This window comes from Musa acuminata, chromosome BXJ3-6 (assembly GCF_036884655.1).
Source record: "Musa acuminata AAA Group cultivar baxijiao chromosome BXJ3-6, Cavendish_Baxijiao_AAA, whole genome shotgun sequence".
Classification (NCBI taxonomy): Eukaryota; Viridiplantae; Streptophyta; class Magnoliopsida; order Zingiberales; family Musaceae; genus Musa; species Musa acuminata.
The window spans coordinates 26905994-26927190 of record NC_088354.1 but is presented as its reverse complement, the minus strand read 5'-3'; the positions used below and the strand labels follow the sequence as shown (position 1 = coordinate 26927190).

At 38.0% G+C, this 21197-nt stretch overlaps 1 protein-coding gene across 1 annotated transcript in view; it reads left to right on the top strand.

Moving 5' to 3' along the window:
* Window positions 1-21153, top strand: part of LOC135641005 (uncharacterized) — a 29972-nt gene extending 8819 nt beyond the window's left edge. Inside the window, exons 11-21 of the mRNA XM_065155940.1 lie at window positions 1681-2036; window positions 4759-5086; window positions 5311-5528; window positions 5724-5942; window positions 7612-7798; window positions 12611-12861; window positions 14776-14868; window positions 14953-15054; window positions 15220-15580; window positions 17984-18121; window positions 20524-21153. Of these exons, the coding sequence (XP_065012012.1) occupies window positions 1681-2036; window positions 4759-5086; window positions 5311-5528; window positions 5724-5942; window positions 7612-7798; window positions 12611-12861; window positions 14776-14868; window positions 14953-15054; window positions 15220-15580; window positions 17984-18121; window positions 20524-21006 (2736 nt within the window). The 3' untranslated portion in view covers window positions 21007-21153. The remainder of the gene's footprint in view (window positions 1-1680; window positions 2037-4758; window positions 5087-5310; window positions 5529-5723; window positions 5943-7611; window positions 7799-12610; window positions 12862-14775; window positions 14869-14952; window positions 15055-15219; window positions 15581-17983; window positions 18122-20523) is intronic.
* Window positions 21154-21197: the final 44 nt, after the last annotated feature.

Below are 21197 nucleotides of genomic sequence, written 5' to 3'. Positions count from 1 at the left end.
GTATTGTGTTTTGTATTTCATTTTAGTGGGTGTTGAAACCAATTGATTGGGAACAAATTTTGTTCTATTGGAGTTGATATAGGAATCATAAACATGGTAGAATCGAGGCCATTGTTTTTTAGAGGTTATCATTGTCTGACCTCTCCTAAAACAACTATACTTCTGTTAGAAGGAAGGTGCTAACCAAGGTTTTTAATTTCGAATGATATCGCTCGTACCGGGCGGTACGTACCGGTTCGCCAGTAGACCGGTACACGGACCGCTCCCTATCGGGCGGTACCGTCGATTGGGGCTGTTTTCGCCCTGTTATCATCCTAAATCGGGCGATGACCGAGGGAGAAGAAAGAAGAGGGAGAAGGGGAAGAAAGAAAAGGGAGAAGAAGAGAATCTGGAGATCGGCGCTGCTCTCTCTCCTCGTTTGTCGATGACTTCTCATCTGCGCGGGGAGAAGAATCCTCGATGACGTGGGGAGAAGAGAGTCGACATCGCCTTGGCGAAAACGATTTTCTTATATATATATATATATATACATACATATATATATATATATATACATATATGTATATGTATATATATGTATATGTATATGTATATATATATATATGTATATATGTCACCTCATTTTTGTAGGACATCGCCTCAGCGAGATCACCTCGTGTGGATAGAAGAGAGGTGACGGTGCAGAAAACGATTATATATATACATATATATATTGAGCGGTATATCGAAATATATCGCTCGGTATACAGTATCGTACCGTACCAAGCGAATCTCGAAACTCCGGTACGGTATAAAATTTTAATTCTTGGTACTAACAATATGACTAATCTATCTGTCAGCTATTTTTTTCTTTTAAAGCATTCTTAGTTGGAACAAAACAGAGACGATCACATTGTGAGTTTTACAATGACATAATTTTGTATGGTAGCTGGCTCTTCGCTTTTCCCTTTAATCTTCTTTTTCTTGTAATCCCATCTTCTACAATTGGTTCTTATTACATATTGCGGTTCAGTTCAGGAGCAGGTTGTCTCATCAATGCCAGTGTCTCAATTTTTAGTGATCACAAATGGATTTAAATTGGGTTGTCAAGTGCTGTTAAAGTTCCCTTGTTGTAAATGCTTATCAAGTTGGGAAGGCCAATTTAAGGCAATGATGAAATCTTTTTAATGCAATGAAGAAAAATTTTGTTGGCTGAGAGTATGAGATTTTTCTAGACTCTTAAATATGGACTTCATAAAATAGTCAGAGGCAGGCTGCTCAAGTTGAAACAGTAGATATTGGCTTGGAATAGCATGGATCAAGTAGCAGAACTTTTATTATAGGTTTGGAATGATCTTTTCATTTGCAATATTCTCCATATAACTGATATTTTCATACGTGTACCTTGTGATTGTAAATTACAATTTACAAATATATGCATATTTTTTAGCAAAAGCAAAATGCTGAATCCGTCAAGATTATTGAAATACCTGATAGTAGTATTTGGTTTGGTATGCAGTTTTTCAAGTTTAGTTAACCTGGAAGTTTACTTGCTTATATTTCTCTGGCTTTCATGAAGAAATATTTCAGAATCTTGATAAATAGCCTGGAAATATTTCTCTAGCTTGTGTTTGCATAGGAAATGGAACCTTTATTTGGTCGTCTTGGTGGAGTATGCCTGAAACAAGGGTAGGTTTGCAGGTATACTGCATGGTTGCACATCCATTGCAACCACACCTTGTGGCTACAGGAACCAACATTGGTGTTATTTTAAGTGAGTTTGATGCACGGGCTCTTCCAGCTGTGACTGCTCTAGCGACACCACCTGGCAGCAGAGAACATTCTGCTGTTTACGTAGTTGAAAGGGAGCTAAAGTTACTAAACTTTCAGCTGTCCAACACTGCTAATCCGTCTCTTGGGAGTACTGGGACCATCTCTGAAACAGGAAGATCCAGGACGGAAACAGAACAATTGCTTGTTAAGCAAACAAAGAAGCACATCAGCACACCTGCTCCACATGATTCATATTCCATTCTCTCTGTAAGCAGTTCTGGAAAGTGAGTTTCTTTTCTTAATTTGTGTTATTTGTTAAGAACAATTTTCTTGGCAACTGTTTTCAAGTTATATGTTCATTTATCTAACTTTTCTTGTACAAAATGTCTTGAATTAATTGAATTCAATCTTTTTGCAGATGGAATGGTCTATTAGATTCTGAGACTCTTTGAGTTCTTCTAGTTATTGGAGCCATAAAATTTTGAAAGAATAATCTTCAGTTACTCATTAATGCTGCGTTTATGCAGTATATGTCGATCTCAACATAGTGGTTTTAACATGGTAGCCGAAAAACAAATGAAGAATTGGCTAGAGATCAATGTTTAAAAACCAATTGTGCTGGTTGGTATGGGTCAGATTTTACTGGTCTGAGACATGACCAGCACGTGGATTGGGTAACCCTGTCTGGTTCAAAATAGTGTTTGCCGGGTGTGCTAGGCAGTAAGCCTGGGATATTATTTTCTTTTTTTAAATAGAGCCTTTTACATCCTTTTTCTCCCTTGCAGCTTCTCTACTGCCTCTCTCTCCTATGATCATCTCTGCAACCACATATTCCTCGTCTGTCACCTCCTAATTGTGTTTCTGGCTCTACTGAGACATGTGATACTATACCAGGACTCTACTAGTTGCCTAAAGATATTGGTGTTAGAATGAGATTAAAATCTTCCAATAGATAATGGAAAAAATGGTCACTAAATTATTCAATGACATGTTTCTTAATGCAATTGATTGAGGGAATATATTCATGTAGCCAACTAGAGGTGGCAATCTCGAATTGGATCCATGGGTCAATCTAAGCTGACCAAGTCTAGCCTGCTTAAGGTGGCATTCTGTCCATGGGAATTTGCAAAGTATGGACGTATTGGCAGTTTAGGATGTTTCCAAGCCAAGTTTACTTAGTCTTAGTTTTATGATAAAAGGTGAACTGACCTGACTTTGACAAAGCCGTCGTTTTCTTTCTAAAATAAATTTTAACTAATTTTATCTACCAAATGACTTAAGGTCTCAATTCTTGAGATTTATCTGTTGGTAGGTTGGGTGAGATAGGGTCTTGAGTTGTCCCTATATTAACTCCACCTCAACTTGACCCGACTTGACCAATGATCATCAGGACTAAAGATGGAATGTGCATGCAAAATGCGTACACAATAAATTGCGGGAGGAGCCTGCACAGTCCATTATTCAACATCTTCACTAGCACTTTCAGCCAGTGATTGCAAAAGGCGCTCGGGCGCTCGCCTAGGCGCTCAGGCGAGGCGAGGCGAGGCCCGAGCGCCTCGCTAATGTCCCAGGCGGCGCGCTTCAATCAGGCGCCGCCTGGGCGCTCGCCCGAGCCCAGGCGCTGGGCGCTTCGGGCGAGCGCCTGGGTAAACCGAACCAGAATTTTAGGTCTGGTTCGGTCCTGGTTCGATTGTTAGTTGGTTCAATCGAACCAACTAAACCAATATAACCCCAACCCTAACCCTAACCCTAACCCAACACTAACCTGTTGCCGCTGCCGATCCCGATCCCGATCACGATCTCGTCGCTCGCTGCCGCTGTCGCTGCTCGCGCCTCCCGCGAGCCCTCTCGCTGCTCGCGCCTCCTGCGAGCCCTCTTGCTGCTCGCGTCTCCTGCGAGCCCTCCCGCGAGCCTTCCCGCTGCTCGCGCCTCCCTCGAGCCCTCCCGCTGCTCACGCCTCCCGCGAGCCCTCCCGCTGCTCGCGCCTCCCGCGAGCCCTCTCGCCTCCTTCGAGCCCTCCCGCGAGCCTTCCCGCTGCTCGCGACTCCCTCGAGGCCTCTCGCTGCTGCTACTGCCGCCGCTGCTGCCGCTGCCGTCGCTCGCTGCCGCTGCTCGCCGCTGCTTCCTTGTTTCTCCGTCAGCAGGTTTATACTGTTAATGTGATTATATTTATTAATTATATTATATATTTTTATATTTTTATTTAAAATTTTAAATAATTATATTTATTAATTATATTTTATATTTTTATATTTTAGTGCCTCGCTTCGCTCGGGCGAGCGCCTAGCGCCTCGGGCGTTTTTGGACCTTGGCGCCTTTTGGCGCCTAGCGCTTTTTAAATCACTGCTTTCAGCATAAACAATGCCTCCAGTTTATAGTCCTAGAAGGCTAGAACTGATTCTAAAAAGGGTATAATTTCTTGTTGTTGTTTGTATTTTGTAACCAGTTATTTTTGTCTTAAATAAGTCAGAGAGCCATCAAAGCTTTTTCTATCATTTATAACTTTTCTGTTCTTCCTCTACCCCTCAAGTTTGAAAGATGGAAGGCCTAAATAATAGAGGACCAAGAATAGCCTGATCATATCTAATCAGGTAGGAGGTTTACATGAAATAAGGTCAATGTTATACAAATCTTCTTGTAAAGTTCAAGTTTTCCTCCAAATTGAAATACATTGGTAGCTTAAATTATGCTGTTTTAAGAGCAACCTGTTCATATCTAATCTGTCAGGAGATTTCTCCTACATTTGCATTTTGAACAATGTAAGAATTATCTATAACTTCCAAGTGCCTCCAAAATTTTCAATGTCTTAATTTTTTTTGTCTGTAGAAGATAATGTACCATGCTCTGTTATGAATCTAATTACAATTACAAATATTAACATATAATAAATTCACAATTATTGTTTGCACACCAAATAGGAGAATCTACCTTATGGTTCTTATTCATGTTTGTCTTGTCAATGTTGTTGTACTAATATTTCCTCTCCTTTTTTTTTTATCTATTTAGGTATGTTGCAATTGTATGGCCCGATATTCCTTCGTTTTATGTGTACAAGGCCAGTGATTGGTCGGTTGTAGATTCAGGGACCGGGAAGCTTTTTGCTTGGGATACATGCCGTGACAGATATGCTTTAGTGGAAACTGCTTTGCCTCCTCGAATACCACTTATTAAAGGGGGTTCTTCTAAAAAAGCAAAAGAAGCTGCTGCTGCAGCTGCTCAAGCTGCTGCTGCAGCTGCTAGTGCAGCTTCTGCAGCAACTGTGCAAGTGCGTATTTTGCTGGATGATGGGACTTCACATGTCATGGCAAGGTCTATTGAAGGGCGTAGTGATCCAGTATGTTGTCTTTTGCTGTTACGGCAACTGAGTTCCTCTTCATTCAAACATGCTGATGAGTAGCTCTTATATGTAGTGTTTTAATTTGTCTGCTTAAACTCTATGGTTACTGTACTTTTTTTTATTCTGATTGACCTTTTCCAAATGCATTTTGTTCCAAACAATTGTTTCAGTTGGTAGCATTAGATGTTAGAATCTCAAGTCTCAAAAATCTTTCTCTGAAGGTTATTGGCTTGCATGGTGGTGCATTACTTGGTGTCGCATATCGAACATCACGGAGGATCAGCCCTGTGGCTGCAACTGCCATTTCAACAATTCAGTCAATGCCTTTATCGGGCTTTGGCAATAGTGGAGCTATGTCGTCTTTTGCTGCAGCCGATGATCCTTTTTCTTCCAATAAACCTGCTGCAGAAGCTGCACCACAAAACTTCCAGCTGTACAGGTGGCATGAGTTTTCCTGCACACTTGATATTTTTTTCTCAGTATTTTGTTTATTGAATTGAGTAATTGCAGTTGTATATTGCTGTATAATATGTATATTACAGTCTTTGTTTTAACTGTAGTTTGTACTAATACTTTTTGTTTAATGGTTGACAATGGTTGACTTCATTATTATTTAAAATTTTAAACAATGCAGTTGGGAGACCTACCAGCCTGTAAGCGGTCTTCTCTCCCAGCCAGAGTGGACTGCATGGGACCAAACTGTTGAGTATTGTGCTTTTGCTTACCATCAGTACATTATTATATCTTCCTTGCGCCCTCAATATAGGTATCTGGGAGATGTGGCAATTTCTTTTGCTACTGGTGCTGTTTGGCATCGTAGGCAGCTTTTTGTTGCTACACCAACTACAATCGAGTAAGATACAAATCACTTCTCAATATAGTTTGTTTTCATCGAACATGTTCTGACGCATATGCATATGGGGTATGTCAAGGACTTAAGTGCTGGTCACAACTCCTGTGCTTTGGATGGTGTTTGACACCATGGATTCAAGCACAGTGCATGGCGACCAGTACCTACTGGTCCAACCATATGGTCCAATACATATTGGTATTAATCTTTTTATTCTTTTTTTGGTTGGTACCGGGCATATGAGTCAGTGTACCCCCTTCTATGCCGGTAGCTAATCAGATCAATATATTACTGAAATTGGTTCCAGATTAAGATTAAAATTTTTGGTTGACATTGTATGTACAGTCATCATGACATAAAATTGCTGTGCCCATGCTTCAGTGGTGGCAGCAGACAATGCTTACATTAATTGAGTGCCCTGGAGAAACAAAACCATAACCGTACAAAATTGCTTGTAGTGACCAGCTCGGGTGCACTAGGAAGTTCTCCATTCAAAGTTCTGTATTCATGCTGTCTAAATATCATGAAACAGGAGTCTATTTCTTAGATAAAACAAAGATTTGTACTATGTTGGCCAAAGTTTCTTTCCATGGTGAACAAAAGACATTCAATTCGTACCTTTCTGTGATGCGTCTGTATGTTGAAGTTAATTTGATTGAAAGTAGTCCAATTGCAAAAGAAGTTGGGAAGCTACTTAATTTCTTTCATTGTTGTTTCTGTGAACCAAATTTTGAAGTCAGAAAGTAGTAACTCAGACAAAGTAACTACCTATATCATCTGTGGCATGTATGTGCTCCTGCAGATTTAAAAAACACATAAAAAAGGGTGTATGGGGCTCTCATCAGTGTGGGGTCCTTTTTGTTGTTTTACTACAATAGTCTGCACCCTGTTTATCTTCATTCTGATGACAACAAGTCATACTTCATTTTCCTTGCTGTCGCATTTGTGGCTTGCATTACTGAATCATGGACCACATACCTGTCATGTTGGCCCACCATCTAATTGCATCGTGTTCTTTATTACTGCAGTAACTGATCTAGAGTGCAATATTAAAGCAAATGCTTATTGGTCTCATTGTTGTGTTTATCAATTATGGGTATCTAGTTATCAATCCATTTTTTTGAAAAAGTTTATCTGACAACTTGAATATTGGTGCATCTTTGGGAATTTGTTTGATGTTGTCAAATGCTAACAAATTCTTACGCAGATGCTTGTATAATGTGCTATATGTTTTTGTTTCTGCATTATTATTCAAAACTCTGTAAAAACAGAATGATAAGATTTTAAGCAACTGACACAAAATTTAGCATGTGTTACTTTGTTTTATCCTTGGTACACACTTCATTGCCGTATTCTCCAAGATAAACTTGCTCTAATTATTGCCAGAACCAATATTGTTTTTATCATCTTCTATATCAACAATTTTTGGTATCTAGTTTTTCTTAATTCCTTTAGCTTCAGCTAAACTTGTCCTTGTTTGGGCATCTAACATGTCATGCAGCTTATAGCAGTATTTCTCTTGTTTGATGATTTTCTCAGTTTAGCAGTCACCTACCATATACAAATCAATAATAATGTTTTCAAGCGTAAATAAGATGAATGATTGGTTTCACTAAATATATTATTTACAATGCCTTTACCTCTATAATGCTAATTGCTTTATGTCTTATAGGTGTGTGTTTGTAGACGCTGGAGTTGCACCAATCGATCTGGAAACCAAGAAAAAAAAAGAGGAAACGAAAGCTCGAGAAACTCAAAGTAGGGTGTTTGCTGAGCATGGGGAGTTGGCACTCATCACAGTTGATAGCCCACAGGTGACCACGAGTGAGAGAATCTCGCTAAGGCCTCCAATGCTTCAGGTGATCCAATTAAGTTTTATTATATATTAAGTTTACAACTGACTGTAGAACTGGTTTAAAGTATAGCCATTGGTTGCCTAATGTCAACATACTACTGTGTTACCTCTCCTTTAAATATTGGTTGATTTGAACATTTACAATATTTAGTTTTTATGTGTCATCCATAATAGGCTATCCACACATACAAAATTTGCCAGTATTGATAGGTGATAATTATTTGATTTCAGGCACAACTATTTATATCACGATCCAAGTATAATAAGCTACTTAGGTACACATGATCAATTATTTACTACCCCATCTCAACCTGACCCATTGCCAACTTTTACGGTAAAGACTAAAGACAGGAATGATTAGGGTGAGAAACCTGCATGTATACCTGATCGAAATTTGTCAAATTTTCTCCCATTTAGTAAGAAGGTTTGCACTATGAAGTTATAAGGTTGTAAGATAGTCATTGAGTTCGTCTCTACTGTCTTATGGTGTTGGTTTTAATTAATGGGCTATTCCAGAGACAAAATGGGACCAGCTTTCTTATTTATAATGATATGACTGGAGTAGTGAGATTAAATAATATGTCCATCTTATTCTTATGCTCAACAGATGCTAGCCATTTGAAATTATATATGTCAGTAAGTTAATCACTCACCAGGAAGAATGCAGAAATAAATTGAAACTTGAAAGATCTTAATCTTGGGCAAGAATTGTTATTTAGATCTCAATTTTGAAGCTTTGGCTATAAATTTTAAGTTTATTTTGCTTGCTTTGGCGGTTACTTTTGTTGTCCCTTTCTTCAAGTGGCAAAAGTGTATTTTTTAACGGTGAAGAATAACCAAACTTTGAAACTTAGACGTCTAATGCTACCCTAACTTAAACTAGGTCATACTATAAAGGTTCTATAGCTAAGGAATGTGTCATCTCAAGAATTAGTAACAATATCATGAGACACATTATGAAACTTTAGGAAAGAGTAATCCAAAGTAGGATAGTATTTAAGGCAAATATTTTTTAAAATCATTTTGGTTTTTATGCTAGATGATTAAAGCTATTTATTTATTAAGACAATGACTGAAAAAATACAGAGAGTAAAGGAAAGATTTGTATATAGTTTTTATTGATCTAGAGAAAGACTATGATAGAATTCCTAGAGATTTATTATGGTAAGTTTTAGGAAAGAAAAGTGATCCACTAATCATATTGATTAGTGATTAATAAAGGATATATTTAATAATGTAGTAACTAGTATTAGAACTATAGATAATTTGTCCGGTGAGATTCCTATTAGTATACGACTACATCAAGGTTTCATATTAAGTCTCTTTTTTCACGATGAACTTACTAGTTATTTACATGTAAATATTCCTTATGTACGTTCAGCGATTTTAAAAGGCGCTCGGGCGCTCGCCTAACCGCTCGGGCAAGGCGAGGCGAGGCCGGAGCGCCTCGCTAATCTCCCAGGCGGCGCGCTTCAAACAGGCGCCGCCTGGGCGCTCGCCCGAGCCTAGGCGTTGGGCGCTTCGGGCGAGCGCCCGGGTTAACCAAGACGACTGAACCAGGATTTTAGGTATGGTTCGGTCCTGGTTCGGTCTATGATGGTTAGTTGGTTTAATCGAACCAACTAAAACTGATATAAGTGACAATCGAACCCTAACCCTCGCCGCTGTCGATCCCGATCCCGCTGCTTGCCGTTGTCGCTGCTCGCAAACGCTGCCGTTGTCGCCGCTCGCCGCTGTCGCTGCTCGCAAACGCTGTCGCTGTGGCCGCTCGCGCCTCCCGCTGCTCGCCGCTCCCGCTCTCGCTCCTGCTCCCGCTGCCGCTGCTCGCAAACGCTGCCGCTGTCGTCGCTCGCACCTCCCGCTGCTCGCCGCTCCCGCTATCGTCGCTCGTCGCTGTCGTCACTCGCCGCTGTTGCTATCGTCGCTGCCGTTGTCGTCGCTCGTCGCTTCCTCTTTTCTCAATCAGTAGGCTCAGCACCCCTTTACACTTCCTTTTAACAGTATATGTATACTATATACTATTAATATTATTAAGTTATTTGAAATGCTTAATTTTCAATACTGTTAATAGATTAATAATATATTATTTTAATTTTAATACTGTTAATTTTTATTTATTTGAAACTTTTTGTTAATGTGGCATTGTGATTTTGTATCTTAGATTTTCTTAATTTAATAGCATATTTTTATTTAAAATTTTAAATAATTATATTTATTAATTATATTATATATTTTTATATTTTAGCGCATCGCTTCGTTCGGGCGAGCGCCTAGAGCCTCGGGCATTTTTGGACCTTGGTGCTTTTTGGCGCCTAGCGCCTAGCGTTTTTTAAATCACTGTGTACGTTAATATTATTTACTGATGATATTGTCTTAATCTCTTACTTTGTTGAGAATCTAAATTGAATTGATTTTAAACTTGAGTCAAGGTTTTAGATTAAATAGGACTAAGATGATGTAATTTTAGTAACATTAGGAATGAATGAATCGAAGGACATACGATATAGTTAAGTTGGATGATGAGAAGTTTAATTAAGTAATAGTTTTAGGGATCTTGGATCATTTATTCAAGAAGATAAATGATTGATGAAGATATTATTCATAGACTAAAAATAGAATAGGTAAAATGACGAGGGACATCAAGACTTAAGAATTTGAGTGTCAAATAGTTAAAAAAAAATATATACAAAAAGTTTGTGTTGTTGAGATGAGAATATTGAGGTGAATATTGAGATGAGTTAAGGACATAAAAAAAATATTTTTATTCGTAAAGTATCATTTCGATGGAGGATAAAATGAGGAAGAATTGTTTAAAATAGTATGAAAATGTGATCAGATGACCTATAGATTAGAAGAAAATGAGGAAGAATCGTTTTAGATGGTCTAAGCATATACTCAGAAGTTCTACAAATATGGTAGTTAGAAGAGATTAAATAATTATTATTAGTGATATGAGGAGGGAAGAGGTAGAAGAAAACCTAAAAAGATATTAATGGAAACTATAAAAAAAGACTTAAATACTCTTAACTGAAGATATCTGTACATATCTCTTAATTGCGGCAAAAGATTTATGTAGTCGACCCCAAATATTTGAGACTTTATGACTTTGTTGTTGTTTTATAGCATTCTTCAGAGGACTAGGGATAGTTTATCGTCTACCCAAGCCATGTTATGACCAAATCCTATTGTCACATATCACTTCAGAAACCAAACTATGATGAAAAAAGCTTAACAACTTGCAACAGAAGAGCCACAAAGCGAAAATCATCTCATTGAGTAATGCATATTTGAGGCAAGGTTTCATATACCTTCCCATTCTGGTTTTGATAACCTGGTGGACTATTATGAGATCAAGACAGTTCACCAACCTGTGTTGCCCTATACTTTGGAAAAATAATTAAAAAGTGAGATGAGTGGTATGTCAAGCTGGACTGAGTGACTGGTGCTTGGTGGAACTTAGTTGAACTGTTTCATGATGCCCACCTTTCTACCTTGTCTCTGATCCAATTAAAGCTGACTTCTGGTGGGACATATTGTACCTGTCCCACAATGGTTGGTACAGGTGCGTGCCACAAATAGATATTTATGCTTGAAGGCGCTTTTCTCATTCATATCTTCTTCAGTTGCTATATGTAACGTTAAGAAAGGATTGCATTTCTGGTAGGCCCCAAGAAACTTGAAGTTTTAGCATGATATATGCAGACATGTATTTTGTTGCTCAGACATGGAATGGCAGTGATAACCTGTTGGCTTGCAACCTAGTGGTTCATATGCAAGACTTGATGACTGTAGCATCAACTGCATTTTCAGTTGGCATAAAATTAATGAAAATGACAGGAACACAACATTGTTTTCTGTAGGCTAGGTGGGGGAGGAACCTCCTTTCCTCATCTATGTTGCTTTCTTTTCAAATGTTGTCTTTGCACCATTGCACCTCTTTGATGACCTTGGTCCATTGTTCAAGTTGCTGTTTCTAGATAATTCGTCTTTGAAAAATAAAGTTTAAACATGATATAATAAGTGTTTTCCAACAGTGATACAATGCATCATTTTTATTTTGTAGTTATTCATATACATCTTTACTTGTGATTCCACAGGAACTTTTCGACAGTTGCAAAGAGCACTTACCCACTAAAAGTTCACAAACTTTCATGATGCCCTTGCAAATATCGTAATACCCATCTAAAGTTCACAAATTTGATGAACATTCTTTCAAAATTTCACCAAGTAGGCATACATGGAAAAAGACCACCTTTGAAGGGGTATATAAAATGTAGAGGACAACCATGGCAATTGCAATTTTGCATTTTTTGCACGGCATATATAAAATCATCTCTTTAAAGATGAATGACATGGGCACGAAATATATTCTCGTATTCATGACATATGTTTCTTTTCTTTCTTATTGTGTTTGTTTTATCTGTCTTGGAGAATTTGATGCTGCTTACAGAGTAACAATCTTATCTTTCATGTTCATTCTTTACTTCACCTTTGTTGTGTCTTCAAAGAATGGGTAGTCACAAAGATCCCAAAAATTTCTTCATCCTTTGTGAACACGTAGTCATTTCTATGACATTGAATCATTGTAGTTAGTCATCCAACTCAAATTGGAAAACAAGGTTCAAACTTGAAATAGTCAATTTAAAATATCCATTTTGACATGCTGATGTGATGAACTTTAATTTTTTCTTGTTAGTTTATTATTTTGCTTCAACATCACAGTTTGGCAGAAGTGTCAAGTTGTTTACTTGCAATGATGACAATCAAGTATCATGTCCCAATTTATCCTGATAAATGAATGATTCTCCTCTTTTAGGTTGTTCGCTTGGCCTCCTTTCAGCATGCCCCTTCTATACCACCATTCATAACATTGCCCAAGCAATCGAGAGTAGATGGGGAAGATGCAGTTCTGCCAAAAGAGATGGAAGAAAGAAAAGTGAATGAAGTTGCTGTTGCTGGAGGAGGTGTATCTGTGGCAGTTACTCGGTTTCCTCCAGAACAGAAACGTCCCATAGGGCCTCTTATTCTGGTTGGTGTTAGAGACGGGGTCCTTTGGCTTATTGACAGGTAAGATCATGCTAGTAATGATAGTTCGTTGATTATAATCTGAAATCTGTTGGCACATTTCGGTTCACATATTGGAATCTGTCACAACTTCTTATATGGGTATGACAGGATAATAAATACCATGGATAACTTAAGCTCAATATTGAACACAATTTACTGTTATATTGAACTTTCGATTGTAAAATATTTGGCCAGCTGCACATCCATGAGGATCATAATTCGGATGAAATATTTAGTTTTTCTATATGCTATGAATTTTAAGCACCATTAGTAGTCATGCATTCATTCATATATTTATAGGTGTAGAGCCATCACTAAACTGGACGTCAAGATACCGTCTACTAGGGCCTAAATATGGGCCAGTTGTTGGCTATGGGTCTAATCTTAAGGTGGTAGAGATTCTGATATATTTACTGGTTGAGTGTGCTATTACAAACTTGGTCTTAAATATTTATAGGAACCAGGGTCTGCCGTACTGAACTGTACCGCCCGGTACGGGCGGTATGTACCGGTCCGACAGGTTGTTGGTACGAGGACCGCCTGTTACCGGTCCGAGTGCACTTGGGTGTACCGCTCGGTATACCGTACCGTACCGGTACCGAGCCCAGGTCGAAATACCGGTACGGTACGGTATTGCGAACCTTGATAGGAACACAGTCCAGGCAACTCATTTTTCTCATCAGGTCAGATCGTGACATCTGTCATGACTTTCATACTAAAGCTCATTTTCTGAAATAAATATAGCAATGCCACAATCTGTCCGAGAAGTCTAAACACCGTTGTATTTTAAGTTATATTTTAGATCTTCTGATCATTATTAAAGTATAACTCTTTTTTAGCCTTTAACTGCTTCCTTTGCACTCTCATACTGTCACAGTCTACTTCATTTTCTTTTAAACATGTAAAAGGCTCAATAAACAAGTTTTAACTATGCGCCAAAAATTTAGAGAATAATTTACCTTTTATATTCATTTTTACTGAAGAAAAAATAGTAATAGAAGCTTTTCATTTGTAACTGTCACCAAATTGTGTTACAAAATGCTTTAGAGATAGAACATTTTCGAAGTTAGGATCAATCCATAAAAACCTGAAAATTCTGGAAGAAAACTCAAGTGCATCAAATAATTGGTTGTAAATGTACTGCTTCGGTCAGACATGTATCTTAGAGCATTTAATGATCCTAAACTGGACAATGCTGACTTAATATAACATATAGCATAACCATAATGAGCTTAAATGTTAATAGGATTCCTTGTCAACTTGATACTTCAAAATTGTCAGAGCTAATAAACCTTTTAAAGTAATACTTTTTATTATCATTATTTGCTGAACAAATCTCACTCAAAACACAAGGTGCCCTAAAATAGAGTGAAATTAAGATAAAAGAAATTAGTTCGCCATTGAATTACAACATCTTTAGCTCAACTGTTAGCCCTATATACATTACAATTTGGTGGTGAACCATGATATGACTTTTCATCTTGGAAAGATTTTCCTGAAAAAAACCTAAATTACCATCTGATTTCCCTCTGAAAAAGTTTTGCAATTTCGAAGAAATTAACTACATATGGAATCACATCACAAATTATGATTCACACAGGCAGTGTAAATTCAAATTATGATTCAGTATTATTTATTCAAATAAAGAGAATCTGACAATTATATAAGAACTTTCAGTAATCACATCGCAAGATGTTTGGTAAGATTACTCTTATTCACATTTTATTGCATGTGCATAATGGAAGGGTAAACACTATGGTGTATTTTCTTAATCATCCACTGCATAAATGATTCAGATTAGTTAGGTTTCTTCTTTTAGTTTCTTCAACTCCTGGTTACCTAATTGCCTTTCCCAAATCTGGGGTGATCCTTTTGTTTGCTTCCTTTTATGGCCGCTTTGACATCTGTTTTCAGGCATATGTGTGCACATGCCTTGTCTCTCAGCCATCCAGGTATTCGTTGCCGGTGTCTTGCTGCATATGGAGATGCAGTTAGTGCAGTGAAATGGTATTATTACCATTCTAATATATCATTTTTATTTTGCATTGAATTTCCTCAAGAAGACCTGCGAGTATTCCTTTACCTCTGCAGGGCAACTAGGCTTAGTCGTGAGCATCATGATGATTTGGCTCAATTCATGCTTGGGATGGGATATGCAACTGAAGCTCTTCATTTGCCAGGAATATCCAAGAGGTCTGTAAAAAAGGGTAGTTAATTTGTAATCATCACCAATAACATGCAATATTAATTGACTCCTTGTTTGTTTTGTAGTTGAGCATGAATTGGTCTACTATTGTGTATTTTACACTGATTTAAATCAAGAGCTAATATGACTTAATTTACACTAATTTACACCAGGTTAGAGTTTGACTTGGCTATGCAGAGCAATGACTTGAAGAGGGCCTTGCAGTGCTTGTTGACGATGAGCAATAGCAGGGATGTTGGTCAAGAAACTACAGCTGCAGATATCACTGAGATTCTTAGTCTAACTGCTGTTAAGCAGGAAAATCTTGTGGATGCTGTCCAGGGTATAGCAAAATTTGCTAAGGAGTTTTTGGACCTTATTGATGCTGCAGATGCTACAGGACAAGCTGATATTGCTCGTGAAGCTCTCAAAAGGTTGGCTGCTGCTGGATCTGTGAAGGGTGCTTTGAAAGGTCAAGTTTTGAGAGGACTAGCACTACGACTTGCAAATCATGGAGAGCTAACCAGACTTTCAGTATGTAGACTATCCTTTTCAATTGCTATAAAAGTATTATTCTTTTAGCTACAACATAGGCATATCTTAAGTGGTTAGCATAAGTACACTTTAATTAACGCATACCTCATGGATGAGCATTCTAATCTAAAGTTTTAGCTTAGGTGGCTGTTTTCTTTCTTACTTTTTCTTCAAGGTCAAATCAAATTTGTGTTGATTATATTGTTGCTTATTAGTATTTTATCACAAAGTTAGATGCTCATGGTCTTTCCCAAGTATTGTACAGGCAGATTTGTGGTAAAATACATTTGGATTGAGATCCTTATGAATTTTTAAAATTTATTTATGATGTAATTTGATGGTATTTAAGATGTTGAACATCATTTGTAAACCCATATCCTTCAGTATCTTAATTATTTTAGTTGTGCGCCTGTTCTCAAGATTGCGTAAATTAACCATATATTGCTTGTGTCTTGCACCATTGTGCCTCCTACTTAGTTGTTACCTCAAGCACTTTAAAGGGTTAGGGAGTCATTGTCAGGCTAATAATGCCTTGATTAATACCTATTATACTTGCTTATCTCCTTCCTGATTAAGTAAAATTTACACAATGTCCGTCCATGGCCAGACCAGTACAGTTCTGGTCCATATTGGTTTACTGACACAGAATACCAATATGTTTGCATCCTAGTTCATGACTGACCAATAAATTTCTGCTGGTACAAACTCGTCCCAGTGAACTTTTGTTCTTTGGTCCTAATCAAGGTTTCAGTAATCAGTCGAAGACTAGATTTGGTCCCTGGCTGGACCGGATGTAGTCTGGTATGCCATGGACCAAAGAGAAAGAGGCAGAGAAGAGGGGAGCGAGAGAACAAGGAGAGAGGTGGTGGAGGAGAATGACTGTATGAACCATAGGAAGCAATGCCGATGATGGGAGGAGGTAGATGCTGAGGCGGTGGTGGAGGTTCCAATCGACAACCTACAGACTTGAGAGAGGCTGCTGTGACATCCAACAGTTGCCGCCAACAGCATCTTTCATGAAGCATAACAACATGAAGGCATATCTCACAATCTTATTGGTTCTTGCTGAGGAAATACTTAGTAAACAAGAAAATTGAAAGTTTATCGTAGGTTATTCTTTGCAGACTTAAAACTTTTCTTAAGGCCTATCACATGTAACCAAAAGTAAAATATTTTTACTTGTCACAATGACTTGCTTAGTTTTTTCTTTTAATTTAATAACATTTTTTAAAGTCAGTTTTATGTTTAATGCTTGCATCTGTCTACCTGTTGGAGGTGCGGCTTATAGCTTATATGGGGATTACAGAGTTAGAAACATCTCATATAGATCTTCATAGGAAGTGGATATGGTTCATAGAATCAACCTACCAACCTCTATGTAGTACCCTCTTTCTGTGGTATAAGACAAGTCAATCCCTGTACTGATTTCTCAACATTTAGGAAAACTACTAAATGACAACAAACCAAGTAAAATAAAGATGTTCGTCTTGGTTATGATTATTGTTATACGAAATTTTTGCATGGAACCATGGTCTTTCAAAGTGAAAAAGGTCCATTTCCATTCATTAATTGGAGACTACGCTTTGAGAAGTAGGAAATTGTTATCAATTTTTTTATTAAATGCATCCTTAAACTTTCAGCACAACCTGGTGTGTATGATTAGCTCCAAACTACCAAATCACGTCCAATACCCTTCCAAATATGTCGATAATAAGTTTTAATTGAATTTTATTTTGCTTGGCAGATTATTAGACAGGGAAATTTGATATCAGTCACATAAAATTATATAATCAATATTTAATTAGAATAGTAATCATGATGTATTTTCTCTAAATTAAAAGGAGATCTTATAAGACAATTATACGGATAAATGTTTTATATGAATCGGATCTCTCAGCAGTTAGCAAACTACGTATGCCTAGAGTTATTGTCATTGAGACAAAGAGGTGCTACTAACAAGGCAAAGAAGAAAAAGAAATTGATTGCAATCATGTAAAATGATGAGAAATACAACTGAAAATAAGCTTAATGGTGTGAAAGGGATCCATGTAGGTGGACTGCAACTAATCAGGATCTATTATTTGTCTTTTAAATATTTGGTTGAGAAATGACAAGATCAGTTAGAATATCTTGCGGTTACCATTAATGATGCTTGTGCAACAGGCCATAGAATCAGCAATTTAGCAAATAAAATGTGAACACCTGGCAATCTAAAGACTTGTGCAAAAGGGCCATATGATTAGCATTTTTGCGACTGTAAGGTGAACACCTAGCAATTGAAGTAAAAGCTAGTGGGAGAAGCATTTGACATGCATGTGCCAGTTTACATGCAAGTCAATTCATGAATTTTTTTTCCTCATTCAGTACTCCAAAACACTTGATTAACACTGCTGTTTCTTTCAGGGTTTGATAAATAATCTGATTGTAGCGGGTCATGGGCGTGAAGCAGCATTTTCTGCAGCAGTTTTAGGAGATAATGCATTAATGGAGAAGGCATGGCAGGACACTGGGATGCTTGCAGAGGCTGTACTACATGCTCATGTAAGTATCCAAGGCCTTCTATTCCTTTAAGAGGTTTATTTATAAGATTTGTGAATTAATTAGGAAGAAGACGTTTCAAATACCACAGGAGCCATTGGACATGTGAGATGCCCCTTTTTAATTACAGGAATACTCTCAATCATGTCAAAAATACTGAATCTCCCAATATTAGATACTATTTGGTATATGATCTTAGGTAGATACTTGAAAATGCAATGTCTTCCTACATTAACCTCTTTTTTCTTTTTGGAACAGAAAGAAATGGCTGCAAATTAATTAACAAAATTAGGTAGATATCTGAAAATAGCCTTTAGTGAATTTTCTTTTTTTTGGGAACCATGTAAGAATGAGTATGTGACTGACATTTAGCTGTCGTAACTAACATCGTCACGACACAACCTGATGACCTATATGCTAACAACCAAGAGTTGAAATTTTGCATCGTACCAGAGTTTCGAGCTTTGTCGGTATAGTGCGATATGCGTAATTTAGGTGTAAAATCCTCTGAAAATATCTGAAAAATAGGAAAAAAAAAGTTAGGATAGGGTTTTTAAGTTAGAAATAAATATAGTAATAGTATAAATTTAACAAAATCAATGTAAATTAGGTAAGAATAGTGTCATGTCTTTTTTTGGGCTTTGAGGAATAGCCTTGTGCAAAGTTCATATTTCGGTCTATTACAGATTGTCCTTCTGTAAATATTGAAATATCTATAGAAAAATCATTTAAATTGTTAGATTATTTTATTATAATATAAATTTTAAAATTCAAATGAATTAAATAATCATACAAGTATATATATCTAATTGTTTATTCTACTACCAAAACGAACGGCGAGCCTCCACGAGTGGTGGATCGGGGTTCTCGATCCTATACATTTGCATATCAATATGATATGTTTGTTGGACCTAATCCTGAAATTGATCTCATGACATAGTGTATTGATACACCGTATGTCATTGGTGCATCAATGTGGTGATAATCGTAGGTTGATCGTCATGAATCATATTGGTGAATGTTAGAACTTCCACATTTGCTACTGATATGTTGCTCTCTATGATACTATTGCTCAGAGAAGTATGACTATCTACATCATGTAGGCTCTGTCGCATCTGCTCAAATTTATCCATTGTCTTCCCCTTCCACACAAACTTGATCAGTACCTTGTCAAGTTCCATGATTTGAATCTTGGGTGGCATGTGTAAAATATTCCTCCTCGGTTCATGCACTACCCTCAAGTTGTGTAGACGAGACCAACGATTGCTCGGCGTCGCCGCTATCATCCGTCGAGGCACTACTGTCCGTGTTGCTATCATGCTCTGGATCGAGCGAGTTGTTAAATGCGATTGTGAAGGTGTCTCGTCGCCCGACTCGATTCTTTCTAACGATGCGATTGATGCTACTACCTTCTCCTTTGCCTTTGCATACTGGGCGGATGACTATGATCGTTAGGTGTATGTAGTTCCTTGAGCAGTTGTATGTAGTTCCTTGAGCAGTTTGACTCGATATTGTTGGACTCCTATCACAAGAAAGGGCTCCAACGATCAATTTGATCGTTGGAACACTGTTATAGGTCGTTTCGTTCGATCCTTCGGCGTATTGCCCAATCGGCATGTTGACCTTTCGCAACATCCGATTTTTTTGGCGCAATGTCCGATCCTACAACCTAATGCTCGAACTTAGTCCTGCGTCACTCAAAATGCATATTAGATCATAACTTTATCAATTGGTTTCATTATCAAAATTTGAGATTCAACAATGTTAATATAAAAGTAATCCTTAATGTTGCTCTGATTCATTTGTCATAATTTGGACCTATAGGACAACATACTCTGGACTTGCTATAACAAGCCTACAAATGTGTGGTCCAAAATATTTAATCTGCAAAAGTTCCAATTAAACATCATTCTGATCTAGGATTGTTGGGGCATATCATAAGAGAATCGTATTTCACACCAAGAGTGACAGACATCGACGAGTTCAGGAGAGGTGATGGAGATATACCACAGAGAGAGAGAGAGAGAGAGAGGCCTTTCTGGTTCAATCCAATAATCCGAGTATGGTTGGCCAAGGTTTTTCAACATGTCAACCTGAGCCCTAAGAACAGATGTATGGTTTTCACGTTCCTAGTTCAGCCTGATATCTAGAAATCCTACACAACTCACTTGCCTCAAGATTGTTGTGGTAGCTACCCAAGATATTCCCTACAGATCCAAATATTTGAATTGAAGTTGCATGTATATTTTTGTAACCTTTCAAGAACAAGGAAAGCAGGGCTATTCTGTAGCGAAAGAAAATTCCCACTGATGTTTAAATTTGTTTGGATGTTCCTTTTTCCTAGTTTGGCTCCAATAACGCTGTCAGTTCTATATGATTCTAAATCCTAAATTTTGTTCTCCCAGGCCCATGGTCGCCCTACACTGAAGAACTTGGTCCAGACGTGGAACAAGATGCTACAGAAGGAGCTTGAGCACGCACCTTCTGTCAAAACTGATGCTGCTTCAGCATTTTTGGCATCACTTGAGGATCCAAAGTTTACAAGCCTAGCAGAAGCTGGAAAGAAGCCTCCCATAGAAATCCTTCCTCCCGGGATGGCATCTCTGTCAGCTCCTCCCATCACGATTAACAAAAAGCCACCTGCTTCAGCCGCCACATCTCAGGGTCCCTCCACCGCAACACAGAGTCCCGAACCCACTCCAGTGCAAAGCGACTTGGCTACATCGCAGAACACACTGAACACCCAGACAGATAAGCCACTAATGTTGGAAGCTCCTCCTCCAGCTGATCAATCGAATGGCACCCCACCAGTTGTGGAGCCAGTGAGCAGCACAAATGCTTCACCAGAGGTCACCGAGTCACCTCCTCTAGTAGAGGCAGCCTCTTAGGTCCTTTTCCCATCTTTATACTATTTTGTCGTTTCCTTGGTTTCTCTGGTAGTTTCGTGTATCTTATTGTCGTTTTTAATTGCTTATTTTTTGAATATTAACTTCATTCGTGTAATCATTATACAAGCAGGTTCTTGTTGTTATTTCCCTGCATATGTTTGGGTGATGAGAATTCGGATGTCTAATTTTTA